The sequence below is a fragment of the Neophocaena asiaeorientalis genome, unplaced genomic scaffold, assembly GCF_003031525.2.
Source record: "Neophocaena asiaeorientalis asiaeorientalis breed wild unplaced genomic scaffold, Neophocaena_asiaeorientalis_V1.1 scaffold62, whole genome shotgun sequence".
Classification (NCBI taxonomy): Eukaryota; Metazoa; Chordata; class Mammalia; order Artiodactyla; family Phocoenidae; genus Neophocaena; species Neophocaena asiaeorientalis.
This window is the reverse complement of record NW_020175191.1, coordinates 988,911-1,013,475: the sequence shown is the minus strand read 5'-3', so window position 1 is coordinate 1,013,475 and position 24,565 is coordinate 988,911. Positions and strand designations below refer to the sequence as shown.

The 24,565-nt window shown below is 37.0% G+C and overlaps 1 protein-coding gene across 6 annotated transcripts in view; it reads left to right on the top strand.

Moving 5' to 3' along the window:
* Positions 1-12,150, top strand: part of ST7L (suppression of tumorigenicity 7 like) — a 66,915-nt gene extending 54,765 nt beyond the window's left edge. For 4 of the 6 annotated variants that reach the window (XM_024764861.1, XM_024764862.1, XM_024764863.1 and 1 more), the window contains 3 exons: positions 2,570-2,720; positions 5,765-5,857; positions 11,230-11,531. In XM_024764861.1, coding sequence (XP_024620629.1) covers positions 2,570-2,720; positions 5,765-5,857; positions 11,230-11,408 — 423 coding nt within the window. In that variant the 3' untranslated portion in view covers positions 11,409-11,531. Of the gene's footprint in view, positions 1-2,569; positions 2,721-5,764; positions 5,858-11,229 lie in introns of all 6 variants that reach the window. The other 2 variants (XM_024764860.1, XR_003005882.1) reach the window with 2 other exon arrangements.
* The last annotated feature ends 12,415 nt before the right edge of the window (positions 12,151-24,565 follow it).

The window sequence follows — 24,565 nt, the reverse complement described above, 5'->3', positions numbered from 1 at the left end:
TATTAGTGGTTGCTTAGGGCTTAGGGGGATTGTGGGTGTAGAGGGTGATAACTAAAGAGTATGGGGTTTCCTTATTTTAAAATTTTTATTGAAGTATAGTTGATTTACAATGCTGTGTCAGTTTCTACTGTAGAGCACAGTGATTCAGTTATACACATATATACATTCTTTTCATATTCTTTTCCATTATGGTTTATCACAGGATATTGAATATAGTTCCCTGTGCTATATAGTAGAAACTTGTTGTTTATCCATCCTCTATATAATAGTTTGCATCTGCTAATCCCAAACTTCCAGTTCATCCCTCCCCCACCCCCTCTTCCCTTGGCAACCATAAGTCTGTTCTCTATGTCCATGAGTCTGTTTCTGTTTCATAAAAGTTCACTTGGGTCATATTTCATTTTATTTTATTTTATTTATTATTTTTTAAAATTTATTTTATTTTTGGCTGTGTCAGGTCTTAGTTACGGCATGGGGGATCTTTCGTTGTGGCATGCGGGCTTCTCTCTAGTTGTGGCACGCAGGCTCCAGAGCATGTGGGCTCTGTAGTTGTGGCACGCAGGCTCCAGAGCGCATGAGCTCTGTAGTTGTGGCACGCAGGCTTGGTTTCCCCATGGCATGTGGGATCTTAGTTCCCCGACCAGGGATTGAACCTGCGTCCCCTGCATTGGAAGGCAGATTCTTAACCGCTGGACCATGAGGGAAGTCCCTGGGTCATATTTGAGATTACACATATAAGTCATATCATATGGTATTTGTCTTTCTCTTTCTGACTTACTTCACTTAGTATGATTATCTCTAGGTCCATCCATGTTTCTGCACATGGCATTATTTCATTCTTTTTTATGGCTGAGTAGTATTCGATTGTATATATGTATAACATCTTTATCCATTCATCTGTCAGTGGACTTTTAGGTTGGCTATTGTAAACAGTGCTTCAGTGAACATTGGGATGCATGAATCTTTTCGAATTATAGTTTTCTCCAGATATATGCCCAGGAATGGAATTGCTGAATCATATGGTAACTCTATTTTTAGTTTTTTTGAGGAACCTCCATACTGTTTTCCATAGAGGCTGCACCAATATACATTTGGGGTTTCCTTTTTTTTTTTTTTTTTTTTTTTTGGTACGCGGGCCTCTCACTGTTGTGGCCTCTCCCATTGCGGGGCACAGGCTCCGGACGCGCAGGCTCAGCGGCCATGGCTCACGGGCCCAGCCGCTCCGCGGCATGTGGGATCTTCCCGGACCGGGGCACGAACCCGTGTCCCCTGCATCGGCAGGCGGACTCTCAACCACTGTGCCACCAGGGAAGCCCCTGGGGTTTCCTTTTGAAGTGATGAAAATGTTCTAAAATTGTGGTGATGGTTGCACATATCTGTGAACATACTAAAAACCATTGAACTGTGGACTTTAAATGGGTGAACTGTAAAGCATGCGAACTATATCTCAATAAAGCTGTTATTAAAAACTAAATTAAAAAATTAATACCTCCTATCCATATTCCTATATACATCTATACCTCTAGTGAAACACTTAACATAGTCTGGTTATAATTTTTTTTTTTAATTTGGCTGCGTAGGGTTTAGTTGCATCACATGGGATCTTCATTGCAGCATGTGGGATCTTTCCTTGTGGTGTGCAGACCCTTCATTGTGGCGCGCGGGCTCCAGAGCGCATGGGCTCAGTAGTTGCAGCATGCGGGCTCTCTAGTTGTGATGCATGGGCTCTAGAGCACGCAGGCTCAGTAGCTGTGGCACACGGGCTTAGTTGCCCCGAGGCATGTGGGATCTTAGTTCCCCACCCAGGGATCAGACCTGCATCCCCTGCAGTGGAAGGTGGATTCTTAACCACTGGACCACAGGGAAGTCCCAGTCTGGTTAAAATTTTTAACTTAAGAAATCTGTCTTTCTCGGGAGTTCCCTGGTGGTCCAGTGGTTGGGACTGTGCGCTTTCAACTGCCAGAGGCCCAGGTTCAATCCCAGGTCGGGGAACTAGGATCCCACAAGCCGTGCAGTGCGGCCGAGAAAATAGAAAAAGAAATCTGTCTTTCTCATTACCTTAGGAAGCTCTAGAGAATAGTGTTTTGGCATTCCCTAACAAGCATAGTGATTTGCACTCAGTAAATATTAATTTAATTGAACTTCTTAACAATTAAATTCCTTCACTATAGAAGGGAAGTAAAGAAAAAATATTGAATGTTGCCACAACGTGTTATTCCAAAATTGTGTTTTATAATTTTTTACACTTATTCTTCTTTGGAAAAGTAAGTAATTTCCTCTAACATTATTTCCTCAGCTTGAGTTTCCATTTGTGTTTAGTAAAGTCACACATAAGCCATTTATTACCTTATTTTTACCTATAGGAATGTTCTGATCTTTGGAATTTGCATTTCTATAAGCATTTTGTCAGTAGGACCTTCATGTCATTTCAACTAGCTTAATATTTGTTTGTTTTTAAAATCAAATTAACTTTATAAAATTTGAATCTACACTTTTGTGGATATTTGAATTTAGCATAATTTTTCTTTTTTTCTGTGGTGTGTCTATGTGTGTGTGTTATTTTTTCTAGTATTTACTAGAGATGAAAAGTCTCATTTTACCTCCAGAACACATTCTGAAACGGGGCGATAGTGAAGCAATTGCCTATGCTTTCTTTCATCTTCAGCACTGGAAGCGAATAGAAGGTGCTCTTAATCTGTTACAGTGTACATGGGAAGGCAGTAAGTATTCTTTTCCAAATGCAACACTAATCTTTCTGACTAATTATTCCATTCACAGGCAGTCTTTTTGTAATGAGATTGTGAGTTTCTTTAAGGACTTGTTCAGATTGGTTTCAAAGTGAACTCAGTGGTGTTTATTGGTTTACTGGTAGAAGAAACATGTAATGTGCTTATATTAATGCCACATTTAGGAAAAGCAGAATGAGAAACTGTTTGGGTATTCTGCTGTATGTTCACTTAAATTAAGTATTTATAAGGAAAGAATGGAAACTTATATCCCTTCATTTATAAGTTTTTTAATGTGGTTAGCTATTGTTCTAATATTTTAAAAATTGGATTTTTTTTTTTGGTTTTGTTTTGAGATGTGTACAACATGAAACTATTTTCCTCATTACTGATATCAACTTGATTCTTTAAAATATTTTTTAAATTGTGGTAAAATACATACAACATTAAAATTACCATTTTAAACATTTAAAAATGTACAGTTCAGTGACATACATGTACATTGTTGTGCAACCATCACCATTATCCTTCCCCCAAATTTTTTCATCACCCCAAAATGAAATTCTCTACCCATTAAACAATAACTCCCCAATCTTCCCTCCTCCCCAGTCTCCTGGTAACCATTCTATTTTCTGTCTCTATGAGTTTGACTACTCTAGGTATCTCATATAAGTGGAATCATACAATATTTGTCCTTTTATATATGGCTTATTTCACTTACCATAATGTTGTAGCATGTGTCAGAGTTTTATTTTTTAAGGCTGAGTAATATTTCATCGTAAGTGTATACAAAATTTTGTTTATCCATTCATCCATCGTGGACATTTGGGCTGTTTCTACCTTTTGACTATTGTGCATAATGCTGTTATGAACGTGGGTGCATAAATACCTGTTCAAGTCCCTGCTTTCGTTTCTTCTGGCTGTATACCTAGAAGTGGAATTGCTAGATCATATAATTTTGTGCTTAATCTTTTGAGGAGCCACCATACTACTTTCTATAGCAGCTGAACCATTTTACATTCCACTAGCAATGCACAGGGGTTTCACTTTCTTTATATCCTTGTCAATACTTGTTATTTCCTGGATTTTTTAGTAATAGCATCCTAATGGGTGTGGAGTAGTGTCTCATTTTGATTTTGATTTGCATTTCCCTAATAATTAGTAATGTTGAACATCTTTTTATATGTTAATTGGCTATTCATACATTTCTTTGGAGAAGTGGATTATTTTCCACTAACTACCAGATCTCTCTCATTTGTAACTTCTTAAAATCACCTGTCAGTGAAAATTCAAAAATAAATTCAATGTTCATTCACTAAAGTTGGTTAACCTCCTCAAAGTTTACACTGAGGCACCTTTGGGTATTGTAGCAAATTCACAAGAGTGCCATGGGATATTTTACATTTTTAGTAGAAACATAGCAATACACCATTCAGACTGTAGCTCTAGATAGTTCACGGTTTCAACATTAGATAGCTCTCCATTCTCTATTTTTTTTCAGTGTTGTCATAGCTTTGCAAAGCTGGGTTTTGTTAGTTGCTGTGATTAAAAGAAATACCACACAAAAATCAGTGTGGAACAGGAAATGAGGATAGTGGTGTCCAATGTGATTCCAAGGTTCGAGAAATTATGCAGTGCCCAACAGGCTCATATATCCCATTAGGAAGAAATGATGGTTATTTAAAAATAAAATAACTATTATTTTCATTAATTTATGTGTATTTTTTTCATATCGCTGCTAAGTTGTTAGAACAAAAACTTTTGAAGTTGATCAGACCCACTACTTAATAAGTGGAATTGTTAGATATTTCTTTCAGTGTAGGGGCATCAATAGCAAATTACTGAGACACGAAGGACACCACATGCCCTTGAACCAAGAAAATTTGGGAACCTCTGCATTCTTGCTGAGGTCAGACACTGTGCTTGATACTGACAATATACAGATTAATGAAAGCGAGACTACTAAAACTGAGGAGCTGGATGTTTTGGGGTAATTAGACTTTCTTTTGCTTTTTCTCCAGTAGTCTGTACGCTTCTCAAAACCAGGTGCTCTATCTCATTCACCTTGTATGTGTCTTCAGTGCCTAGTGTTCTGCTTGGCACATAGGAAGTTTTCAATAAGTATATGATTTATTCTGTATTTCATGAATAATCATCTTGATGAATGATTTCCTAGTGCCACTGATTTGCTCTGTGACTTTGGAAAAATCACTATATTTTATTGTAGTAAAACAAAATCCATATTTTAACAAAAGTTTTTAGAGCCAAGGACTAAGGGAAAAACAAAAACCTTATCTCATCTTTGATAGTTGAGTAGGTCAATAAGGATTTCAGAAGTTTGTAGGAGTTGATGATAATCTAGATGAGGGATGGGTAAACTTTTTCTGTAAAGGGCCAGATGGTAAAATATTTAGTTTTTGTGGGCCATAGTCTCTGTTAAAACTACCCAACTCTTATAGCATGAAAGCAGCCTTATATAATGTATAAACGAACAAGGATAGCTGTATTCTAATAAAATTTTATTTACAAAAACATTGGGCCAGGTGTGGCCAAAGGTGATCCCTTTAGGCTTAATTTAGATACTTTGGTGACCCCTGATCTAAATTAAGCTCACAGAAAACTTGATGATAGCTCACATATGAAGTTAGGAGCCATTGAGAACTCTTAGGTTGCCAGTAGTTATGACTACAACAGTTATGTGATTTCCCTAAGAAGTGGAATTCACACGTGGAGAGTTAAGTCTATTGTGTTTGTGATAAGGAGACTGAGGCAAGAAGGACACAGCTAGTCTTACCATCCATTACTCCCTTTTTATTTCAGCCAGACCATTCATGATTCTCTATATAGATCTTATTCTTCTCCTTATTTGTTCCTTTGCGTACTTTGTTTCTTTCATCTAAAATATCTCTGTAAAAAAGAAAATAAAACGCTATGTGAAAATTTAATAAAAATACGTCTCCAAAATAGCTTTGATTGTAGTAGAGGATGAAAGTGAGATTGAATTGAATGTCAACATATGTATTTTATTTTTCACTCAGCTTTTAGAATGATTCCATACCCACTAGAGAAAGGCCATCTATTTTATCCTTATCCCAGCTGCACAGAGACTGCTGATAGAGAGCTATTACCTCGTAAGTAAATATTCAAGTTTTCCTAAATTTAAAATTAGTTGTGATATTGTTTTTCATAGTATTCTCCCATTTTAAAAGTACCTCTGGTTGAAATTCAGGATGCTGTTTAAATACTGTTTTAGCCACTTCTTGGATGTAGTTGCATAATTTAGTTCATTCCTGCATACTTTTTGGGTAAAACCCTGTGCTAGATGCAATGAAGGACACAAAGATTAAAGATATTAAAAAAAAAAAAAAAAAAAGGCTTCCCTGGTGGTGCAGTGGTTGAGAGTCCTCCTGCCGATGCAGGGGACATGGGTTCGTGCCCCGGTCCGGGAAGGTCCCACGTGTCACGGAGCGGCTGGGCCCGTGAGCCATGGCCGCTGAGCCTGCGCGTCCAGAGCCCATGCTCCGCAATGGGAGAGGCCACAACAATGAGAGGCCCGCGTGCCGCAAAAAAAAAGCGGTCATCTTACAAATAATTAAAGAAGAAATAATACCAATCCTTCACAAACTCTTTTTAAGAAATAAAGAGTTGGGGAACACTCCCCAACTCATTCTGTGAGACCAGCATTACCCTGACACCAAAATCAAACAAAAAGCATTACAAGAAAGCTATAGAACAATATCTCTCATGAATATAGACACAAACATCTTCAACAAAATGTTAACAAACTGAATCCACCAACATGTAAAAAGGATTATATTCCATGACCAATTGGGCTTTACCTCACAAATGCAAGGTTGCTTTAACATCTGAAAATGTAATAGAATAAAGGACAATAGATGCAGAAAAACATTTGACAAAAATCTAACACCCATTCATGATAAAAATTCTGAACAAACTGGGAATAAAAGGGAACTTCCTCAACCTGATAAACAGCGTCTATGAAAAACCCACAGCTAAGATCATACTTAATGGTGAAAGACTGAATGCTTTCCCGCTAAGATCAGGAACAAGACAAGGATGTCTGCTTTCTTCTATTCAGCATTGTACTAGAGGTTCTAGTTAATGCCGTCAACCAAGAAAAAGAAATAAAAGGCATTCATGTTCGAAAGAAAGAAGTAAAACTGTCTTTATTCACAGGTGACATGATCTTCTGTGCAAGAAATCCTAAGAAATCCATAAAAATACTACTAGAAATAATAAACAAGTTCAGCAAGGTTGCAGGATGTAATTATACAAAACTCAGTCGTTTATTTATATACCAGCAATGAACAATCCAAAATGAAAATTAGAAAACAGTTCCAATCACAGTAACATCAAAAAGAACAAACAATTTAGGAATAAATTGAAGAAAAGAAGTGTGAGACTTGTATACTAAAATCCACTAAATACTGCTGAGAAAATCTAAGTAAATTGAGAGACAGTCCACGTTTATGGATTGGAAGACCCAGTATAATTTATATGACAGTTCTCTTCAAATTGATCTATAAATTCAGTACAATTCCTACAAGTTGACAAGCTGATCCCAAAATTTATATTGCCAAGTAAAGGACCCAGAACAGTCAAAACAATCTTTACAAAGAAGAGTGAAGTTGGAGGGACTATACTTCCCAGTTTTAAAAAGAGCAGTCAAAGAGTCAGGAGGAGAACCAGAAATACATCGGGTTATGATTGCTGAGAGTGTTTTCGTCTAGTTCCTGCTTTCAGGAAGCCAAACTTTTGAAAGAATAGTCTGTACTATTTTTTTTTTTTTTTTTTTTTTTTCAGCTCCTTTCTCATCCACCCTTTTTGTTCTTTTTTTTTTTTTTTTTTTTTTGTCTCAGCTGCCTTATCATCCACTCACTCTTTTTCTCTGTGAGCTGGTAAATTTCTGTTTAATTTTCCTTTTTTTAAATTTAACTGATAGGTAAGTATGCTGAAAGTTCTAATCGCTAGTTTCCTCTTACGATATCAATCTATACCACAGTTTTTACAATTCTGGGTCCATTAGAACTGAAGTCTAGGAAGAAAAGTTGCATTTTTACAACATCAGACTTAATGAGCTGAAAACTTCAAACAGATAAAAATTTAGGAGAGATTATGGAATTTGAGTATGCTGATATTTTTCTCCCAGGGTTTTTTATTTTTGAGTGTGTTGCACACATCCGTGTGTGTGTATGTAGGTGTGTATATGCTTAAATATTTTATTATTTAATCTATTTAACATATACATACATAGCCTTTATATTTTGTTATCTCTACATATATGGGGCTAAGATATATTTGTAAGTTATATATAATATGTATAGTATTAAATATATATGTTATATAAATAGTAAATGTTGCAGGCATTCTTTGGGTATAAGAGAGCCACTTGAAACTAGCTTTAAAATAAAGAGAATTTGTTGGAAGAAGACTGGATTATCTCAAGGAACCCAAAGGCAACAATTAGAGTTGCACCTCAGAAGAGACTAGAACCAGAAACTAGAAGGCTATCAGGACTTCCAGGAGTCAGTTTTCTGTATATCTCTGTCTCTGACTGCCTTTTTCAGCCTCTCCTATTCTCACTTTTTTTTTTTTTCATTCCCCATCTTTTCTTTGTATGAGCTCTCATTTCTGCTTCTCTCAGTGTATCTGCTTCATTTTTATATCTTAATCTTTGCAGTTTGGCTTTCCCTTCTTAGACACTCATGTAGCCATACTTGATACCCCCATACAGCCCTAAGTTTACATATCATCAGTTCAGGCAAATAATAAAGAATGAAAAATATCTCAATCCCACTTTTAAAACTTCTGGGAGAGTAAATCACATTTACCAGGTGTTCATCCCTGATCCAATCAGCTGTGGCGCAGGGACAGGATCAGGTCAAGTAAACGAAATTGCCAAAATATCTCATTCCCTCTGCATCTCTCTACATCACAAAACTTGACTTGGGAGTCATCATTTTCTAAGCATGAATGAGATTACTAAGGGAAACTGTAAAGAGTGTGAGAAGTAAACTAAGGGTGAACCATGATGAAAATGTCTAAGGGATGGGTGGCCGATAAGGAGTCAGAAGATTCAGTGAAGGAGTGGTCAGAGAGACAGGACAAGAACCAGAACTAGATAACCTAGAAACTAAAAGGAGGAAAAAATTTCCAAGTGAGGAGGAGTATCTGAGGTATTTAATAAGGTAATTACTGAGAAGAATCCATTGACTTCAGCAATTAGAAGGTCATTAGTGTTAGAAATTTTTCCTTTACTATTACGCTGGTGATAGTAGGTATTGTTTTTCCATTTTAATGGGAACAAGGATATTTAAGGCAAAGGAACGAATCTTTAATTGCAGAACATCAGTATACAAGAGTGTATTATGTTAGGCTAATACATTTAGCCTAAAATTATGCCCCCCCCCTCCAGTCGTTACAGAGGTTGACTGATATAAGGCCGTCTTTCATAGTAGTGTGAATAAAATCAAGGTTGTTATTGTTATGTATTGTCAGAGCCATAGGCTACAAGAAGAGAGCTTGCTTTTTGGCAGGGCTTTATTATTTCTAGGGTTCTACACATTTGCAAATTCTAGAAGGTAGGAGAGGAGGGATATTCTGGGGGTTTTAGTTTGATTATATTGTATATTCTTAGAGTATTTTTTCTGTCTTTGACTATGATAGAATGAACAAAGTTTTAATAATGTAGAGTTTTAATACCCAGGAGTACTTAATGTTTTTTGTTTTCAATTCTCCTTCAACCTTGATATGACTTACAGCATTCTGGAATTTGCTTATGAACCTCATAAGTTCAGACTTGAACTATTCCCTTAGTTCACATAGCTATTTAGTTGTCTTTTATGCCTCCTGATAAATTTTTCTCTACAAGCCAGTGATGAAATTTGAACTTTACTTCCAAGGGAGTGTTTCTGTACTAGTCATCCATTATTTTGATGTATTAGCCAAACATTGACTGACAAATGAATCTACGGAAAGCAATCCAAAAAGAAATAATTGGATCTCTCCTACAGTATAAAAATTTCACATTTTAGAAAATTATCCTATTAAAGCTATATAGTTTTCTACCTTAAAAAGTAGGAATAATACTATCTATCTCCTAGGGTTATTGAAAAAAAATAAACTAATATAAATTAAAGCACTTTGTGAGCCACAAAATGCTACAGTTTAATTAATATTATTAATTGTGCTGTCTCTCACACAAAAGCAATTATAGTAACCATTGGCACATATAAGTATTTGTTCCCTGTCTTTGCAAATATGGTTTGTATCTTTTGATTTGCTGGAAGTAGTTGGCCTCTAATGGCTGAGGGACAGAGCAGGAGGAACTGCTGCTTTTTTGGGTGCTGAAAGCACAATGTTGTCCACAGCTTCTAATGTTTCTAACTTAAAAAAATTCAGACTTGGTGTGCTTTTACTTTAAACATGACTCAAGGCTCTGGAAATTTTCTGGATTTTTAATGAGTTTGCTTTTTGGTATACACTTTCTGAAGATAGTATAAGACATTAAAAAAAATCCTGGCTACTGAAGGAAACTTAGGTGTAATCTTCCCTGTGAATCATTATGTTTTAAAAAGTTAAATTTATAGCTGACCTCAATTCAGCACTGAATTAGTCATTCCTTACTTATGCAGGATATTACATCAGGAATTCCTAGGTTTGTGTCCAACCCTGAGCAGTCAGCTGAAGTCCCAGAATAACTCTCAGTTTAACAGACATTTATTGAGTACCTGCTGTCTGCCAGTCATTGTAATAGGCTCCTCTCAGCATTGTTATTCAAGTATTTTCAAATTTCAAATAACATAAAACTACCTGAATACTATTGGTAATGAAATATCCAATCATTAGAAAAATAATACCTGAGTAAATGTGCGAATGTGGTAAAATGAGACAAGGGACTCCATATATGTTCAGAATCCTAGGGCTTTGGTGTTCTGGTTAGATTTTTACAGTGCTCAATGAAATGCCACATATAGGACACTTATTAATAACTGGGTAAAATTGTTAACTTATTGTTCTGGTAAATCTCCAACCACACGTCTGTCTCTTGATCTCTATACTTATCTCTGAGCTCCCAAAGATCAAAATTATAACAACACCTTTATAAAGGGCTTATAGTGTTCATCATAACAATTCCATAGCAACTACTAGAGGGTTTAGCAACTTATTCAATATCACACAGCTAATAAGTGACAAAGCTCTTCTTCAAAACCACCTCAGCATGACTACAATTACTGCTCTTTCCCACAGTGCCATCCTATTCCCAGTTCCCAGCAGTCGTCTGGCTATGTAGGTGTTCTGTTGAAGCTAGAGAAAATAATGGATAATTTCTTTCTCCCTTGCTTGACCAGAGACTTCTTGTTCCTTTTTTAAAAAACATTTTCCTTTTTAGTTTTTATACATGGATTTCATTTGAAAATATTAAAACTGGCTTACGCTGTATTCTGAAATAAAATCCATTTCTGTCTTTTCTCCCTTGCAGCGTTTCATCATGTTTCTGTTTACCCAAAGAAGGAGCTTCCTTTTTTCATCCATTTCACAGCAGGACTATGTTCTTCTACAGCAATGATAGCTCTTCTCACACACCAGTTTCCTGAAATCATGGGTGTTTTTGCTAAAGCTGTAAGTATGATCTCAAGGACTTGTGCAGAGTATTTGTAAAACACTCAAGAAACCATCTCTGATCTGTTTGTGCTAAACCAGCTGAGCAGTGAAGATATTTGTTATAGTAAATTACAGGAATTGATTTGTAAAGTTGCTGCCATAAATATGTCAAACATAAGATTTTGGTGATTTGAGCTGTGTTTTTGTTGCTTAGAAGTTGAGAGAATACAATGGCATAACATTATAAAGTTGGTCTTTGTAGATCACTTTTGGTGGTAAGCATAGCCCTTGTTACTAGCTAAAGAATAATCCACACCTTTTAAATGCATTTTCTTCAGCATTTAAAAAAAATCCCTTGTTTTGTACAGAAGCCTTTTGATTTTTCCATTTAAATGAAATCATTAGTTCTCAGGATTTGGTGGACGTTAAATTCAAGACTGCAACTAGGATGAAGAATAAGTAGGTAAGGTGGGACAGTTGCGACATTTGCCCTGGGTTCAGAATGTGCCTCTTTACTCAAAATTTCTCCCTGTTTTTATATCTACATGTTCTTATTGATCTCCCAACCTTGGGTGTAGAACCATGTACAAACCTTTATTTTTATTTTTACCCTTTAGTTTTGAACTGCTTCCCCATTTCTGGACCCAGGTCCAGAAAGTATTTGAGGAGTGATATTAGAGTATCCCATGATTTTTTACTTTTCTACATAAACCTGTTAATTAATGTCACTGGCTCAAAGCAAAATTACCAAAGATAAGTCCCTGTAAGTCTCCAAGCCTTTTAAAAAATGTGTCTTGTATATCTTTGTATTTTTACCAACTAATAAGAATTCAAACCCCAAAAGAAAATGTTAATTCATTATATTCCCAAATGGAAAAGCACTGAGAACCATAGAAATACTAGGCCTTACTTGGTAATGTAATTTCTATATTTTTGTCTATGTGCCTCCATTCTAACTCCCTGTTTCCTCACACTTTCTTTTCCTGCATTAGGAGTTTATTTTGTGCCTTAAAGATTAGTTGGTTTTCTTCTGGCACCAGTAGTAAGAGCACTGGTTTCTCTTTTTCCCTGAAGATCAACTGTATAATGTGTTAAGTTGCCACTGGCTGTAGGCCTAGGAGTCTGAGACTACACTTGATTCTGGGTCAGGCTTCAAGAAGGATGACTTTTTACTGTGTTCAGGGAGTATAGATATTTGGGTTGGAAACTGACTCTTCTGCTTCCTTTTAGTATAAGGAGAAAGCTTAGTGATCATACCATAACTGTTGCTTGCAGTAGTGCTGACTGGGGAGCAAGTGTGTCTCAAACTGAAATGACTTCACAGTGTAATCTGGCATGGAAAAAAATGGACTAGACAGAGAATCTTGTCAATTTAACAACCGGAAAAAAATACGCAGCTGTGTATTTGAGATCACAGGAAAGCAGTGGAAGAGATGATCCTTGGGTTTCTCTCAGGGCAGTGGGAAGGAGGTAAAATAGAGAGAGGAGGAAGATCTAGAATCTGGAGTAGAGATGTAGTCATTGTTAGTAGTGTACTGCCATGTGGTACTGGCTGAAATTAATGTGCAGGGTACTCACTGTTTGCTCTATTCATCAGTGTTAGTATATATAGTATATATATAGTGTCTGCCTTTACCTAAGAGATCTCTGATGCCCCAGAAGAGCCTTTAAGATTGCATAGCACAAGCTCCTAGCAGTGTCCGAGAATGAATAATTACACATTTGAAGGTGGAATCTTCTTTTTTAGACCAAAAGTTATTAATTTACTGTGCTTCTAGTTGATGAACAATAAACAGGCATTTGTTTCCTATCTTTTGGTTTTGTTGGTAGTGTATAGTGTTTAAAATGTGCCTGACAGCAAACTTTTACAGCCACGTTTTATCCTTGTGGCCTTTACATGTACATTTTAAATTCCTAAAAGTTAAATATTTACTGAAAGTACCTGCAAACCAATATTTGTTACGCAGCAGTTCCAAGGGCAGTTTCCATTTAAGAATTAATGGGAAATGATTATGGTATAGGCAGGCTCCAGCTTATAAACTCAATATACAAATACCTCAACAGACAGCAAGGAAACTAGAGGCTCAAATTCTGCTTCTTCACCACTTAATATAGTGTGGTCTCGGGCTTCCCTGGTGGTGCAGTGGTTGAGAGTCCGCCTGCCAATGCAGGGGACGCGGGTTCGTGCCCCGGTCTGGGAGGATCCCACATGTGCACAGAGCGGTTGGGCCCATGAGCCATGGCCGCTGAGCCTGCACGTCGGAGGGGAGAGGCCCGCAATGGGAGAGGCCTGCGTAACACACACACACACACACACACACACACACACACACAAATATATATATATATATATATATATATAGTGTGGTCTCTGCCCCGGGAGCATTACCATCATCACCCAGGAACTTGTTAGAAACACAGAACCACAGGTACCACTCCAGCCTTCCTGAATCTGCATTTTAACAAGATCCTCAGGTGATCCTATGTACACATTTAAAACTTGAGAAGTCCTGCTTTACTCTACCCCCAATAAGAAGAATTTAGAATTCCTGGGTAGTGCCACCTTATCAAGGTGGACAAGGGGTAGGATTGTAGAGTCGTTATGAACATAGGTTCTGGAGCCAGACTGCTTTGCTTTGGATTCCAGCCCTGACACTTATTGGCTGTGCCACCTTGGGTAACTTGCTTAACATTCCACGCCCCCATCCCACATTGTAAAATGAGAATAGTACTACCTCATGGGTTTTGTGAGGGTTAAATGAGTTTAAAATTTATCAAGTGTTTAGAACTGTGTCTGCTGACAGTAAAAACTAGGTGTTAGCTGTTGTTGCCATCGTCGTTGTCATCATCATCACCAAAGTGCAGCTATAGTGGGAAACCCTACCCCCTTCATGTTTGGAGGAGCCATGTTCTACTAGTAAACTCAAAATGCATTTTTCCATAGAAATGGTGGTTAAGTATCATTTAAACAATACTATTAGTACTATACTTCTGGTACATTATGTGTATCAGAAAGTGGAGAAATGTTTCAAATTCTAGGCACTAGGCACTAGCAAAGTGCCTTATAGAGCAGAACCAATTGATAAGTTGCAAGTTGCCTGTGTTAAAATTTTCAGTTAGGTCAGATATTTGATAGCCAAGTACAGTATCAATGAAGTACAGAAATCAATGAAGAATCTTTGAAACATATTTGTTGTTCTATTTAATAAGGCAAAGCAATTTAAGAAAATTTCCTAAGTTCCTTCCATTGTTGCCATTGTCTCTTCCTCATCTAATATCTTTTTGTATTAGCTCACATGCTGGAGTAAATTCAGTTTGAATTTGTTAAAATGCATTTGTTACAAAAATTGCCTTTTTGTGAAGCAAGGCACTAGGGATTAATGATTTTTAATAATCCTCACTGAACATCAGATTTAGATAAATGGAAGGGAATGCACTAGAAGGGTCAGTGGTTTTAGTGCCCCTTCTTCTTTTGCATGATATTAAGCTATATGGAAGAAGACTTCATTTTCAGCAAGTTAGGACTTTTTCCTGATTTTTCTCCTCGCCGGATATTAGACATAGAGCAATGAAAAAAAATTGCATAAATCCCTGGAGATGTGGAATGTGCTGATATCAGAGTTGATATTCTCTTAAGACCAGAATTCCTGAAAAAGGAAAAATTGCTTTTAAGTGGTAGATCACTTTCTCACCTGCTTTGAAGCCTGCTGGGTTAAATATGAGAGTTCAAAGTAAGGGTAGCCAGCAAACCAGTGAACTGGAATCTGATTCTGCTTATCTGAAAGGCGCTTCTTTATTTAAGAGCAGCACTGCCCTCTCCTTAGAGAACCAATCTTCATCTACTCTGGCCTCTTTCATTTCTCTCTTGCAAGAAAAGCTTTCTTCTTAGTAAGCCTTGGGAGGGCATATTACAACAGTGAAAAGACTGAAGATGGTCTTTGGGAATTTCATTAACTTACTGATAAATTCAGGCTTGTGGCATGTGACTTTTTAGTGCTTTGAATTCACAAGTGTGTTTGAATATAAAAATCCCTAGTTGCGTTTTAACTAAATGGGGCAGCCTTTGCAATGTTGGCAGAAAAGATGTTATGGGTAAAGACAGAAATCAAAAAGATTCCCAAATAAATTGTTTGTTTCGCTAAGGCAAAACTTGGTTAAAATTTGTTTCACTGAACACATATTGTAGCTGTGTTGGGGTGGGAATGGGCCCAGTTTCCACATATTTTTACTAATCTTTATGTGGGAAAATGTGGTTAGACAGGCCAGTGATGAATTTCTGAGCAACTCATAATTGGCTGGCTCCACTGTAACTAGGGCCTAACAATCTGCTTGATTAATTCTTTAAGTACTACATTAGCCAAGTTTGCATGATTTCCAAAGATATAGAAGGTCAGATGTTATACTAACAAAAGACCTCTCTACAGAATGTCTCACTGGGATTTCTTCAGCCCCTTCCCAAAAATAATTAACATTTTTCTCCCCAGATTAAATTTTAAAAAATAATAAGCTGATAAAAATGCTTATTGTCTTTTACTGAACAGTGACCAGAACTTTTGAGAAGGTTTGTCCACAGTTATTTTTTGCAGGGCAAAGATTGTCTTCATAACTAGGGAAATTGATAGACAATTATAACCATATATTGATATATACCAGTAGAAAATTTATATATAAATTTAATTTATTTTATTTATTTATTTTTGACTGCATTGGGTCATCGTTGCTGTGCGTGGGCTTTCTCTGGTTGCGGCGAGTAGGGGCTACTCTTCGTTGCGGTGCGTGGGCTTCTCATTGCGGTGGCTTCTCGTTGCGGAGCACGGACTCTAGGCACGTGGACTTCAGTAGTTGTGGCTTGCAGGCTCTAGAGCGCAGGCTCAGTAGTTGTGGCACACGGGCTTAGTTGCTCCGCAGCATGTGGGATCTTCCCAGACCAGGGCTTGAACCTGTGTCCCCTGCATTGGCAGGCAGATTCTTAACCACTGAGCCACCAGGGAAGCCAGAAAAAAATATTTTTAAAGGTTCCTAATTTTCCATTGTCATAACCAGTGATGTGAAATCTGTTCATAGGTAAAAGAGTTTTTTTATATTCTTCATCTGACTTTATTAATACTAAAAACCTATGAGAGTTGCATTCTTCTTTATTAAATACATAGGGCCCCATTTAGAAATTAAACTATTAAAATGTTGCTTTACTTTGTTTGAAAATGGATTATTTTCAAGAACTAATATAGTTTTAAAAACATTTTGAATTGTAACTAAACTTAAATTCCTGTAAAATACTCTGCTATAACCATGCTGTTTCCACAGTAATATATCTGAGGTGTTTCCCAGAGAGTATCCTGATAATAAAATGAGCCTATTGTGACAGGTCAAAATTTTTAAATGTTCACACTTTTGTTCCATTGTTAGTGCTGCTAAAGTCTTTACTTGGGCAGTCTGGCATATTCCAATTTTGATTTTCTGAATTAACTGGGATATTTGTAGCAAGAGAAAAGTTGTTCTCTGCTTTTTATAAGGGTAATTTCTCATGCTTCATCCTTATTGTTCTCCTTCAAAAAGAACCAGAATGAGAAATTTATGAAATTGCTAATGTTCTTCTTTATCCAAATTTTCTAAGTACTGAACTCTTCAAAGGCAAAAACAATAATAATAATAAAAGTTAGGGCAATGTACTTTTTAATGCATGTCTGTATCCCTTCCCCAGGATTTAATTCAGTTTTGAAGTTTGTGGAAAGCACCCTCTTTCCCTATTAAACACGTGCTTGACAAGTGTGAAGTTCACAAAAGCTCTCCCTGAATTTATTTGGCAGTATATTTAATCATCTTTCCCCCCTCAAAGTGAAAATCTCTGCCAAAGTCTAAGATATCCTGTCACTAACTTCTACTAATATATTTATTGTTAATTATTAGCACTTGAGGCAAATGGACTGCATAGCAGTTTTTAGAAGAGCTGTGCCCAGATATTGATGTAAATCACTCATTCCAAACCCATTACACTAGTGGTATTAGAATTCATATTAGGAAACCTACTGGGTTTTGTTTTAGAAAACATCTTTGTGTTTTGCAGACCCAGCATAATCCTCTAAATGGAGAGAATAATGGGTACAGAGGAAAATTAAAATCGCGAGGAATAGTTATTTTGGCTTTTTTCTTGAGTGGAATGTTGCTCCTTCCCCCCACCAATCAAATTTCTAATGCTCAAACGAACTAAATTAGTGCAACCACTTAATATATTACAATTCTAAACCAAGAGTAACATGGACTTCATTAGTTTTCTTTTTTTAAGAGTTTATACTTACACTGTCATTTATTCTTACCAGAAGCATTGGAGGACAGACTGTGATCTTCCAGTGTAATAGATGAGGAAGTTTGAGCCGTTAAAGATAAGAGAGTTCCTTGAAATCACACAATAGATAGCCCTTTAGTCATATATATGCTTGGTTTAAAAAATGTGTCACCTTACAACATATACTAAACCAAGTACAAAAGAATAAATTTCAAACCAAATACAGTAATGCTGAGGGAATATAGACTGATGGAGTGATGATAGTAAATTGGCTTTGCTAGTGTCTTCCCATAGGAGATGAATTTGGAGAAGAGTTTTAAATAAAGAGGCCAATGTGTATTGTCAGAAAATAGAAAAGGCACTTAGATTGCAGAAGTGGTTAATTGCAAAGGTACAAGTAGACAAATAAGCTACCTGGAAAATTCTTCATAGTATAAGCCTATTTGATGAACTCTGATGTTTTAAAATAAAGAATGCACATTTGCTTTTCTGTCTTCAAACTGATTCACTTTAATTTCATTCCTGTTCTGGCTCGTAAACCACTTAAGAAAGAACACTGTTTGATCATTTATATCACGTAATCACACAACTGTATAAAGAACTTCAGCCTTTCTAACTGTCTGAAATGTGCAGTAATACTGAAGAAACAGTAGGTACTCATTTATAGTGATTCAGAGGGAATTTAATTAACTCTTTGAAATGGTAAAAAACAAGTCTTAATATAAACTACAAATCTATATCTTATGTTTCAACATCACTCCTCTTTCAAAATCAAAGGTGAAGTTTGTGAAGGACTGTGAGGGGCAGTTTAACTGAACAGAATAAACTTTTGGTCTAAAATAACATAACTCGTGGGGCTTTTTGTTTTGTTTTGTTTTGCTAAAGTGGGATTTTTAGGTAGCAGATGTACTTCTAGCAGTTGTAACAATACATCGGAAACTTCGATGTGTTCCTTAATGCCGATGAGGCCTCAATGAAAGATTGGGTGTTAATGGTATTCTATCTGAATTTGAGGAAAAAATAATCTTTCTTAGTTCTGTAATAATATTAAGATTGCCTTATGTCCATCTCGACAGCTAGCTTCAAGAAAAGAAATTATTTGGGCTTCAGGTGATGCTCAACAAAATTAAGAGAACTGATATTCAGAGAATTCAGACCACATAATCACCCTTTAACCTCATCCTGTAATTTCAGGCGTTCTGGAAATGAAATGTATATGTACTATTCAAAGTGTAGAAAAGAGCTATATTCCCATTGAGTACTCTTGCATATTACAAATAGGATATACAGAGAAAGAAGCAGTTTGGGGCAGAATTTAAGAAGGGAACATACTCTTTGTTAGGAACATGCCAGCTCTTGTTTTCATCTATTCAGTATGCTGGAGTCCCAGTTTCTTTCTGATGCCAGAGTTCAAGCTTTTACTGCCAGGTAGCAGCAGGTTTACAATTAAATTTTAATCCCTCAGTGTTGTTAAACTCCTACCTAGAGTATAGCCACAACTGTTCTTGGCAGACAACTACACTGCTATTTTTCCTTCAGTCACAGTGAGATAGAAGAATGTTCTCTGGCTGGGGCGTGGATGAAGGCACTTTACTAATCTTATACATAATTCATCCTTGGTTGCTGGGGTATTCAAAGTTGAAACTCTGCCCTCTGATAAAATTTAGATGGATTTTTTATTTACTTGACTGTGATCCCTTTGGGATTTAGTCCTTATTGGGAGCCCAGGGATTCTAATTCAACAAAGCCCTAGCTGTGTAGACTTTTCTTATTAATTTGCTCTTGGTGTAATTTAGCTCTTATAATACTGACTCTAAAAAAATCCAAAACCAAAAACCTGCACTAGAACATGCAGTTCAGAATCCTGGATACCCTGAAAAGATTCTTGTTTCAGTACTGGCTTATTGAATGAAAAGACTCCAGTAGGGCTTTTCTTAATTTGTTTTCAAAGTTTAGTTTTTAAAGAGCCTCAGCATTTAAAAATATGTTAACTAATATTCTTTAACATGCTATAGTATGGTAATGATTATCCTGTAAAATAATGTAAGTTTTTGGTGTTTGAATTCATTATATTCAGATGTTACTAGTAATGAATTTGTTCATCATTCATTCATTCAGGGAGCAGATATTTATTGGGCACCTTTATGAAATATAAAATGCAATCCCTGTTCACAAATAACTCATAGTCTAGTGGTAAGGGGTTTAAGGTAGGCAAGACATGTATTAGTGTAAGACAGAGGCTACTGCCATAACAGTAGATTAGTTCATCCTTGGAGATTTATTCATTTGACTAGAAGTGACTGATGAGTTATTTTCACATGCCTCACATAAGATTTAGTGACCCAAAAAAGTCAGTCTAGACTGATAGAGGCTTTTTCCTTTCAGTCAAACAAGAGGAAATAGAAGGAGGTCTCTTTATTTTATTCTTTTTCAGATATCAGACATGAAAGACTTTCATCTTTACACATAAATGATGAAGTTCGTAACAGCAGTATTCATTATGTTCATCTGAATAGTTTAGAATTTATTAAAAAATGAAGTGCTCCACAACTCAAGATTGAAATAAGGAATGTCACCCCTCAGATTTATATAGTAGCTGCCCTAAGACTAAAGCCTACTATACTCATTCATTTTTATCTTTGTCTTTTATATCCTCTCATTCCTAATAATGACAGATTAATAAGGGCTAAGGACCATCCTGGTTTAGAAAATGAAAGTGTGATGTCAGAAGCAGAATGGGACAGCAAAGAGTTAGGACTAAAGAGTTAGGTACTAAAGAGTTAGGTACTCATGTACCTCTGTGGACATGTGAGAAAGAAAGGGAAAGAACCACTCAGAATTTCCCAGAGCCCACTGTTCATGTCAAAGCTGTACCCTGCAGTGACTGATTCTGAAAATATATCAGGTTAATTAAGAAAAATAATAAAAGTATATTGGATTAAGGTACTAAAAGTAAGCTGCCTTTTCCCTCTCTTCTAAGCTGAATTTTGCTGATCAGTTCTGAATCCTGGATAATTCTACATTTTTACAGGGGGAACTGCCAAGATTTTCTCTCTAAACAACTGAAAAAGATTTCCTATCTTTATTGGGCTCAGTCAAGTATATGTACTGACTGGATCATTGGGGATATGACCTTGAAATACATATTAAAATATTTTTAAAAATAGGTACAGAACCTGTCCTTGGGGAATTTATCCTGTTAGGCATGTAATCATTAGATATGGTAAAATGATGAAAGTATATTGAGTAGAAGAGTAGGCCCAAGGCTAGAGGGTCGAAGAATATACTGTTTTAACTCAGTGTGGCAGCAGAAGAAAGAAAGTGGGATGATTTGAACACAGACTTACAGGCAGAAGACCGCAGATCAGGCTCTGGAGTTAACTGGTAATTGTTACTTCTTTAGCAATTTATCTGAGCTTGCTATACCTTCTGGAATAAGTGGAAATTATTATTCTTTGGATAGATGAACAAAACATACATCTCCAAATAATGAATTAGATGCATGATGGTATCTTCCATTTCAGAAGTCTGATTAGTAGCATGCTGGTAAGGAGGCGCATTCATATTTCTGGGTTGTGAGGAGCCCACTCTCATCCATTCACCTGTGTTCCCGTTTATAGTAGGCTGTGTCTGCTAACATTAGGTCTCTAAAGAAAGACTTAGGTAAACTCCAGACCCCCTAAGTTCCTGTGAACTACCTCCTACTCCCATAGGACTTCAACGAAGATAATGAACACTGTTTTTTTAACTTTTATCTTTCACATGGCATTTAGAGTAATGATATCTCATTTGGTCTCAAGCTCCATATTGAATTATTTTCTAAAAAATTGCTTTGGAGCAGTCACTTTTCCCTGGTTGCTTAACCAGTCATACAAGTTGAGACTTATGTCTCTATGCCTGTTTTATAATAGCTGCTCTGGGAGAACAGATGAAAAATAATAAGTTAGTAAGATATTTTATGAGTATTGAGGTCCCTTCCATTCAGAAATGTAAATAAAATAACCAGCATGAGCAATCAGCTTATGTCAGATTCCATGGGTTTATGTTACATAGGGAAATTATAGTGCAACCCGAAACATGCTTCTTAATGAATTCATAGTGGTGTCACAGTTGAATGTAAACCCTTGAGCTTTTCCATTGTGAAGGGTTTCAGAAATCACCTTTTATAAACTGCCTAGGGGAGGAGGAAAATACCAAGATGATACCAACAAATGCTATCACTTAAATGGTTGCCTCCCTTCCAGCACTAACTAAATTGTGCCAGTTAAGTAAAGCAAAAATTTAAGATATTGCTCACCTTTTGGCTTATTCAATGTTCATAAATATAATTTTTATATATACATATATATGTATAAATGCATATATGTATATATACACACACACATACATTTCAATATTCTGTTTTTGAAAGTGGCACCAGGAAAATGCCGTGGAAGAACAGGGTTGCCCTTGCAGTTTTTGTCATCAGAGGTTAGGAAAGTTCAGTTAGGAAACTTGGCAGAAGCCCGATAAATAGCTCTGTTTTTACCTCCCAACAAGTGCAAGAAGCCAGAGACCTAATTCGAAGTTTATGAAATCGGAATTTGTATCTTGTCTTTGGCTGTTGCTCTAGCACCCTGTAATACACCAGAACTATCCTCTCACTTATTAGTAAACTGATTTTGCAGTCCCTAAAGCTCTTTCGTAGCTCTCTTCCTATTCAGTATGGCCGCAGCTATAGTGAATGTGCTAGCCTCAAAAGTCCAGTATGCCAAACGGGATATAGGGGACCAGTCAAGTTTTAAGTTTGAGAGTCAGGGAAAGAAACATGTATTTTCTATTTTAAAGAATTCCTTTTTTACATTCTAATTTCTTAAGAGTTTGGCTTGATTTGTGTCAGGTTCTAGGCCCGTAAACCTACATTAATGCATCACAGTTCTGGATAGGATATTTGATATCTTTTATTTACCCCAGAATCTCAAATGATAGGGAACTGTGATTAATGATACTTAGCATTTTGTGGGTTTTACAGTGTAGCTGTCTTCTAGTCCCAGTATCTGTAACAAATGGACTCAACCTTGTGTTTTCCCATAGGTGCCCTGGTGTTTACTGACATAGATCAAGATGCTGTGTGGCTCTATAGGGGACTCTGAGCCATTTGACAGTCTGGGCACATGCAGTCACCTCACATTATTTAAGCCCTGATCTCAGCATTCTAATTTCTCTGTATTCTCCAGTGTATATAATATGTACTTGCTTGAAATTCCTTATATATTGCTTGCACATTCTTGCTTCTAAGTTTCAGCATAAACCAGTTCCTTCTATTTAGAATGCCTTCCTCTGTCTTCTCTCAACCAGGACATTCCTTATATTTTAAAAATCCAGCTCAAAAGCCACCTCCTATAGAAAGCCTGATTAATCTCATTCACCTGATTCCTTTATTCTGAGACTTCTGTTTCTCAGTGTTAAACTGTTTTGTCTCTTTGTAATTATTGCTTCTGTACATTGTCACCCAGCAAACATAACAGTTCTAGGAATGATGATCCTTCTGCATCCCCGTCTGTGTATTATACACAAACATTTTGAAGGCCTACTGACAACCTTTTCAATTTCCCCTGAGTTCTAGTCCACCTTCCGTACACTTTCCCTTTATTCATAGTTACATTCCTGGAGAAACGGGGTATATGTTCAGGGTTTGGCCTCCACCTTAGCATGTGTATGGCAGCCTGCTGAATAGGTCCCTACAATTGGGCAGGATTTAACCCTTTGGTTTGACAGTCTCTGCATTCTGTTCAGACACCTTCAAGAAGTAGACATGAGACCAGGAGTAGAGAAATTTCCACTGAAAGCTCAGTTAGCTTTTTATACAAGACCTCTGAAGCTGCTGTCGTCAGCAGCTCACTCGACACTCTCCTGCTCTCTTTTCCAGGAGTCAGGGTTAGTTTAAGAAAAAGCCTCTTGCTAGAAGCCATGACCTCGTACTTTTATCCCCTCCATCTGGTGTGCGGCCTCATGGGGCTGTGCTGCTATGCAGGAGGTGAGCAGTGGAATTCTTTAGATGATGACTTCTGAGCCCACATGCGGAGGCAGTGGGGGTGGGAAGCAAGGAGAACAGTGAGAGCCAAGATCGATGGACCAAAAAGTAAGGTTTGCTCTGGGAGAAATCCTAACTATAGGTAGACTGTTCTCATGAGGTGTTCTTCCCCTAGCTCAAGTGGGGGCCCAGGTCAGGGAGCTGTAGCATCCCAGATCTGTGATTGATGAACATGGTGTTCCTGCAGTTTTCCTTTCTGCCTTCACAGTCGGGGTTCAGGAGTGGGATAGGTAGGATATGTGAGGGCTTATGCTGTCTCTAACGGAATGCATTCCAGGGTTGAACAGGGAAGGGTTCCCCTTACACACATCATCTCTTGGAGCTGCTTTGTCTCACTGTCTCACACCTAAACAGAAGTCCAGATTTTGAATGAGGGTAGGAGGAGGGGTTGAGAGCAGCAAAAGTTTTTGATCAAGTGAAAATCTGCTGTCTGCCTCATCTTGCACGGGTTTCTCTGCAGGGTAGATACTCCTTGCTTTGGTGTAGATAAATAGCTTGTCTTGGCTAGAGGTCCCAGGACTTTTACTAGGCTGTGAGTAGGCATCTGGCCTGGGATAGGACAGTTTTTTTTTAAGCACTCTCATTCCCTGTTCTTACTTTCCTAGACCAGGAGTTGAGAGCATTTTTAAAAAGATTGAACTCTCAAAGGAAATTCTAATACATACTTTAAAAGCCCAAAGCTTTAATAACTTCCTCTCATGGCTTCTCATGACTACTTCTGCTCTATCTACACATTTAGCATCCCTTTAAAAGGACTAGATAAAACTAAAACAAAAATTTAACTGTTAATCTGAAAAAGAAAAAAGGAATAGAAAGAATTAGGAACCAGAGCTGATTAAACATGGATCACTAAATGTA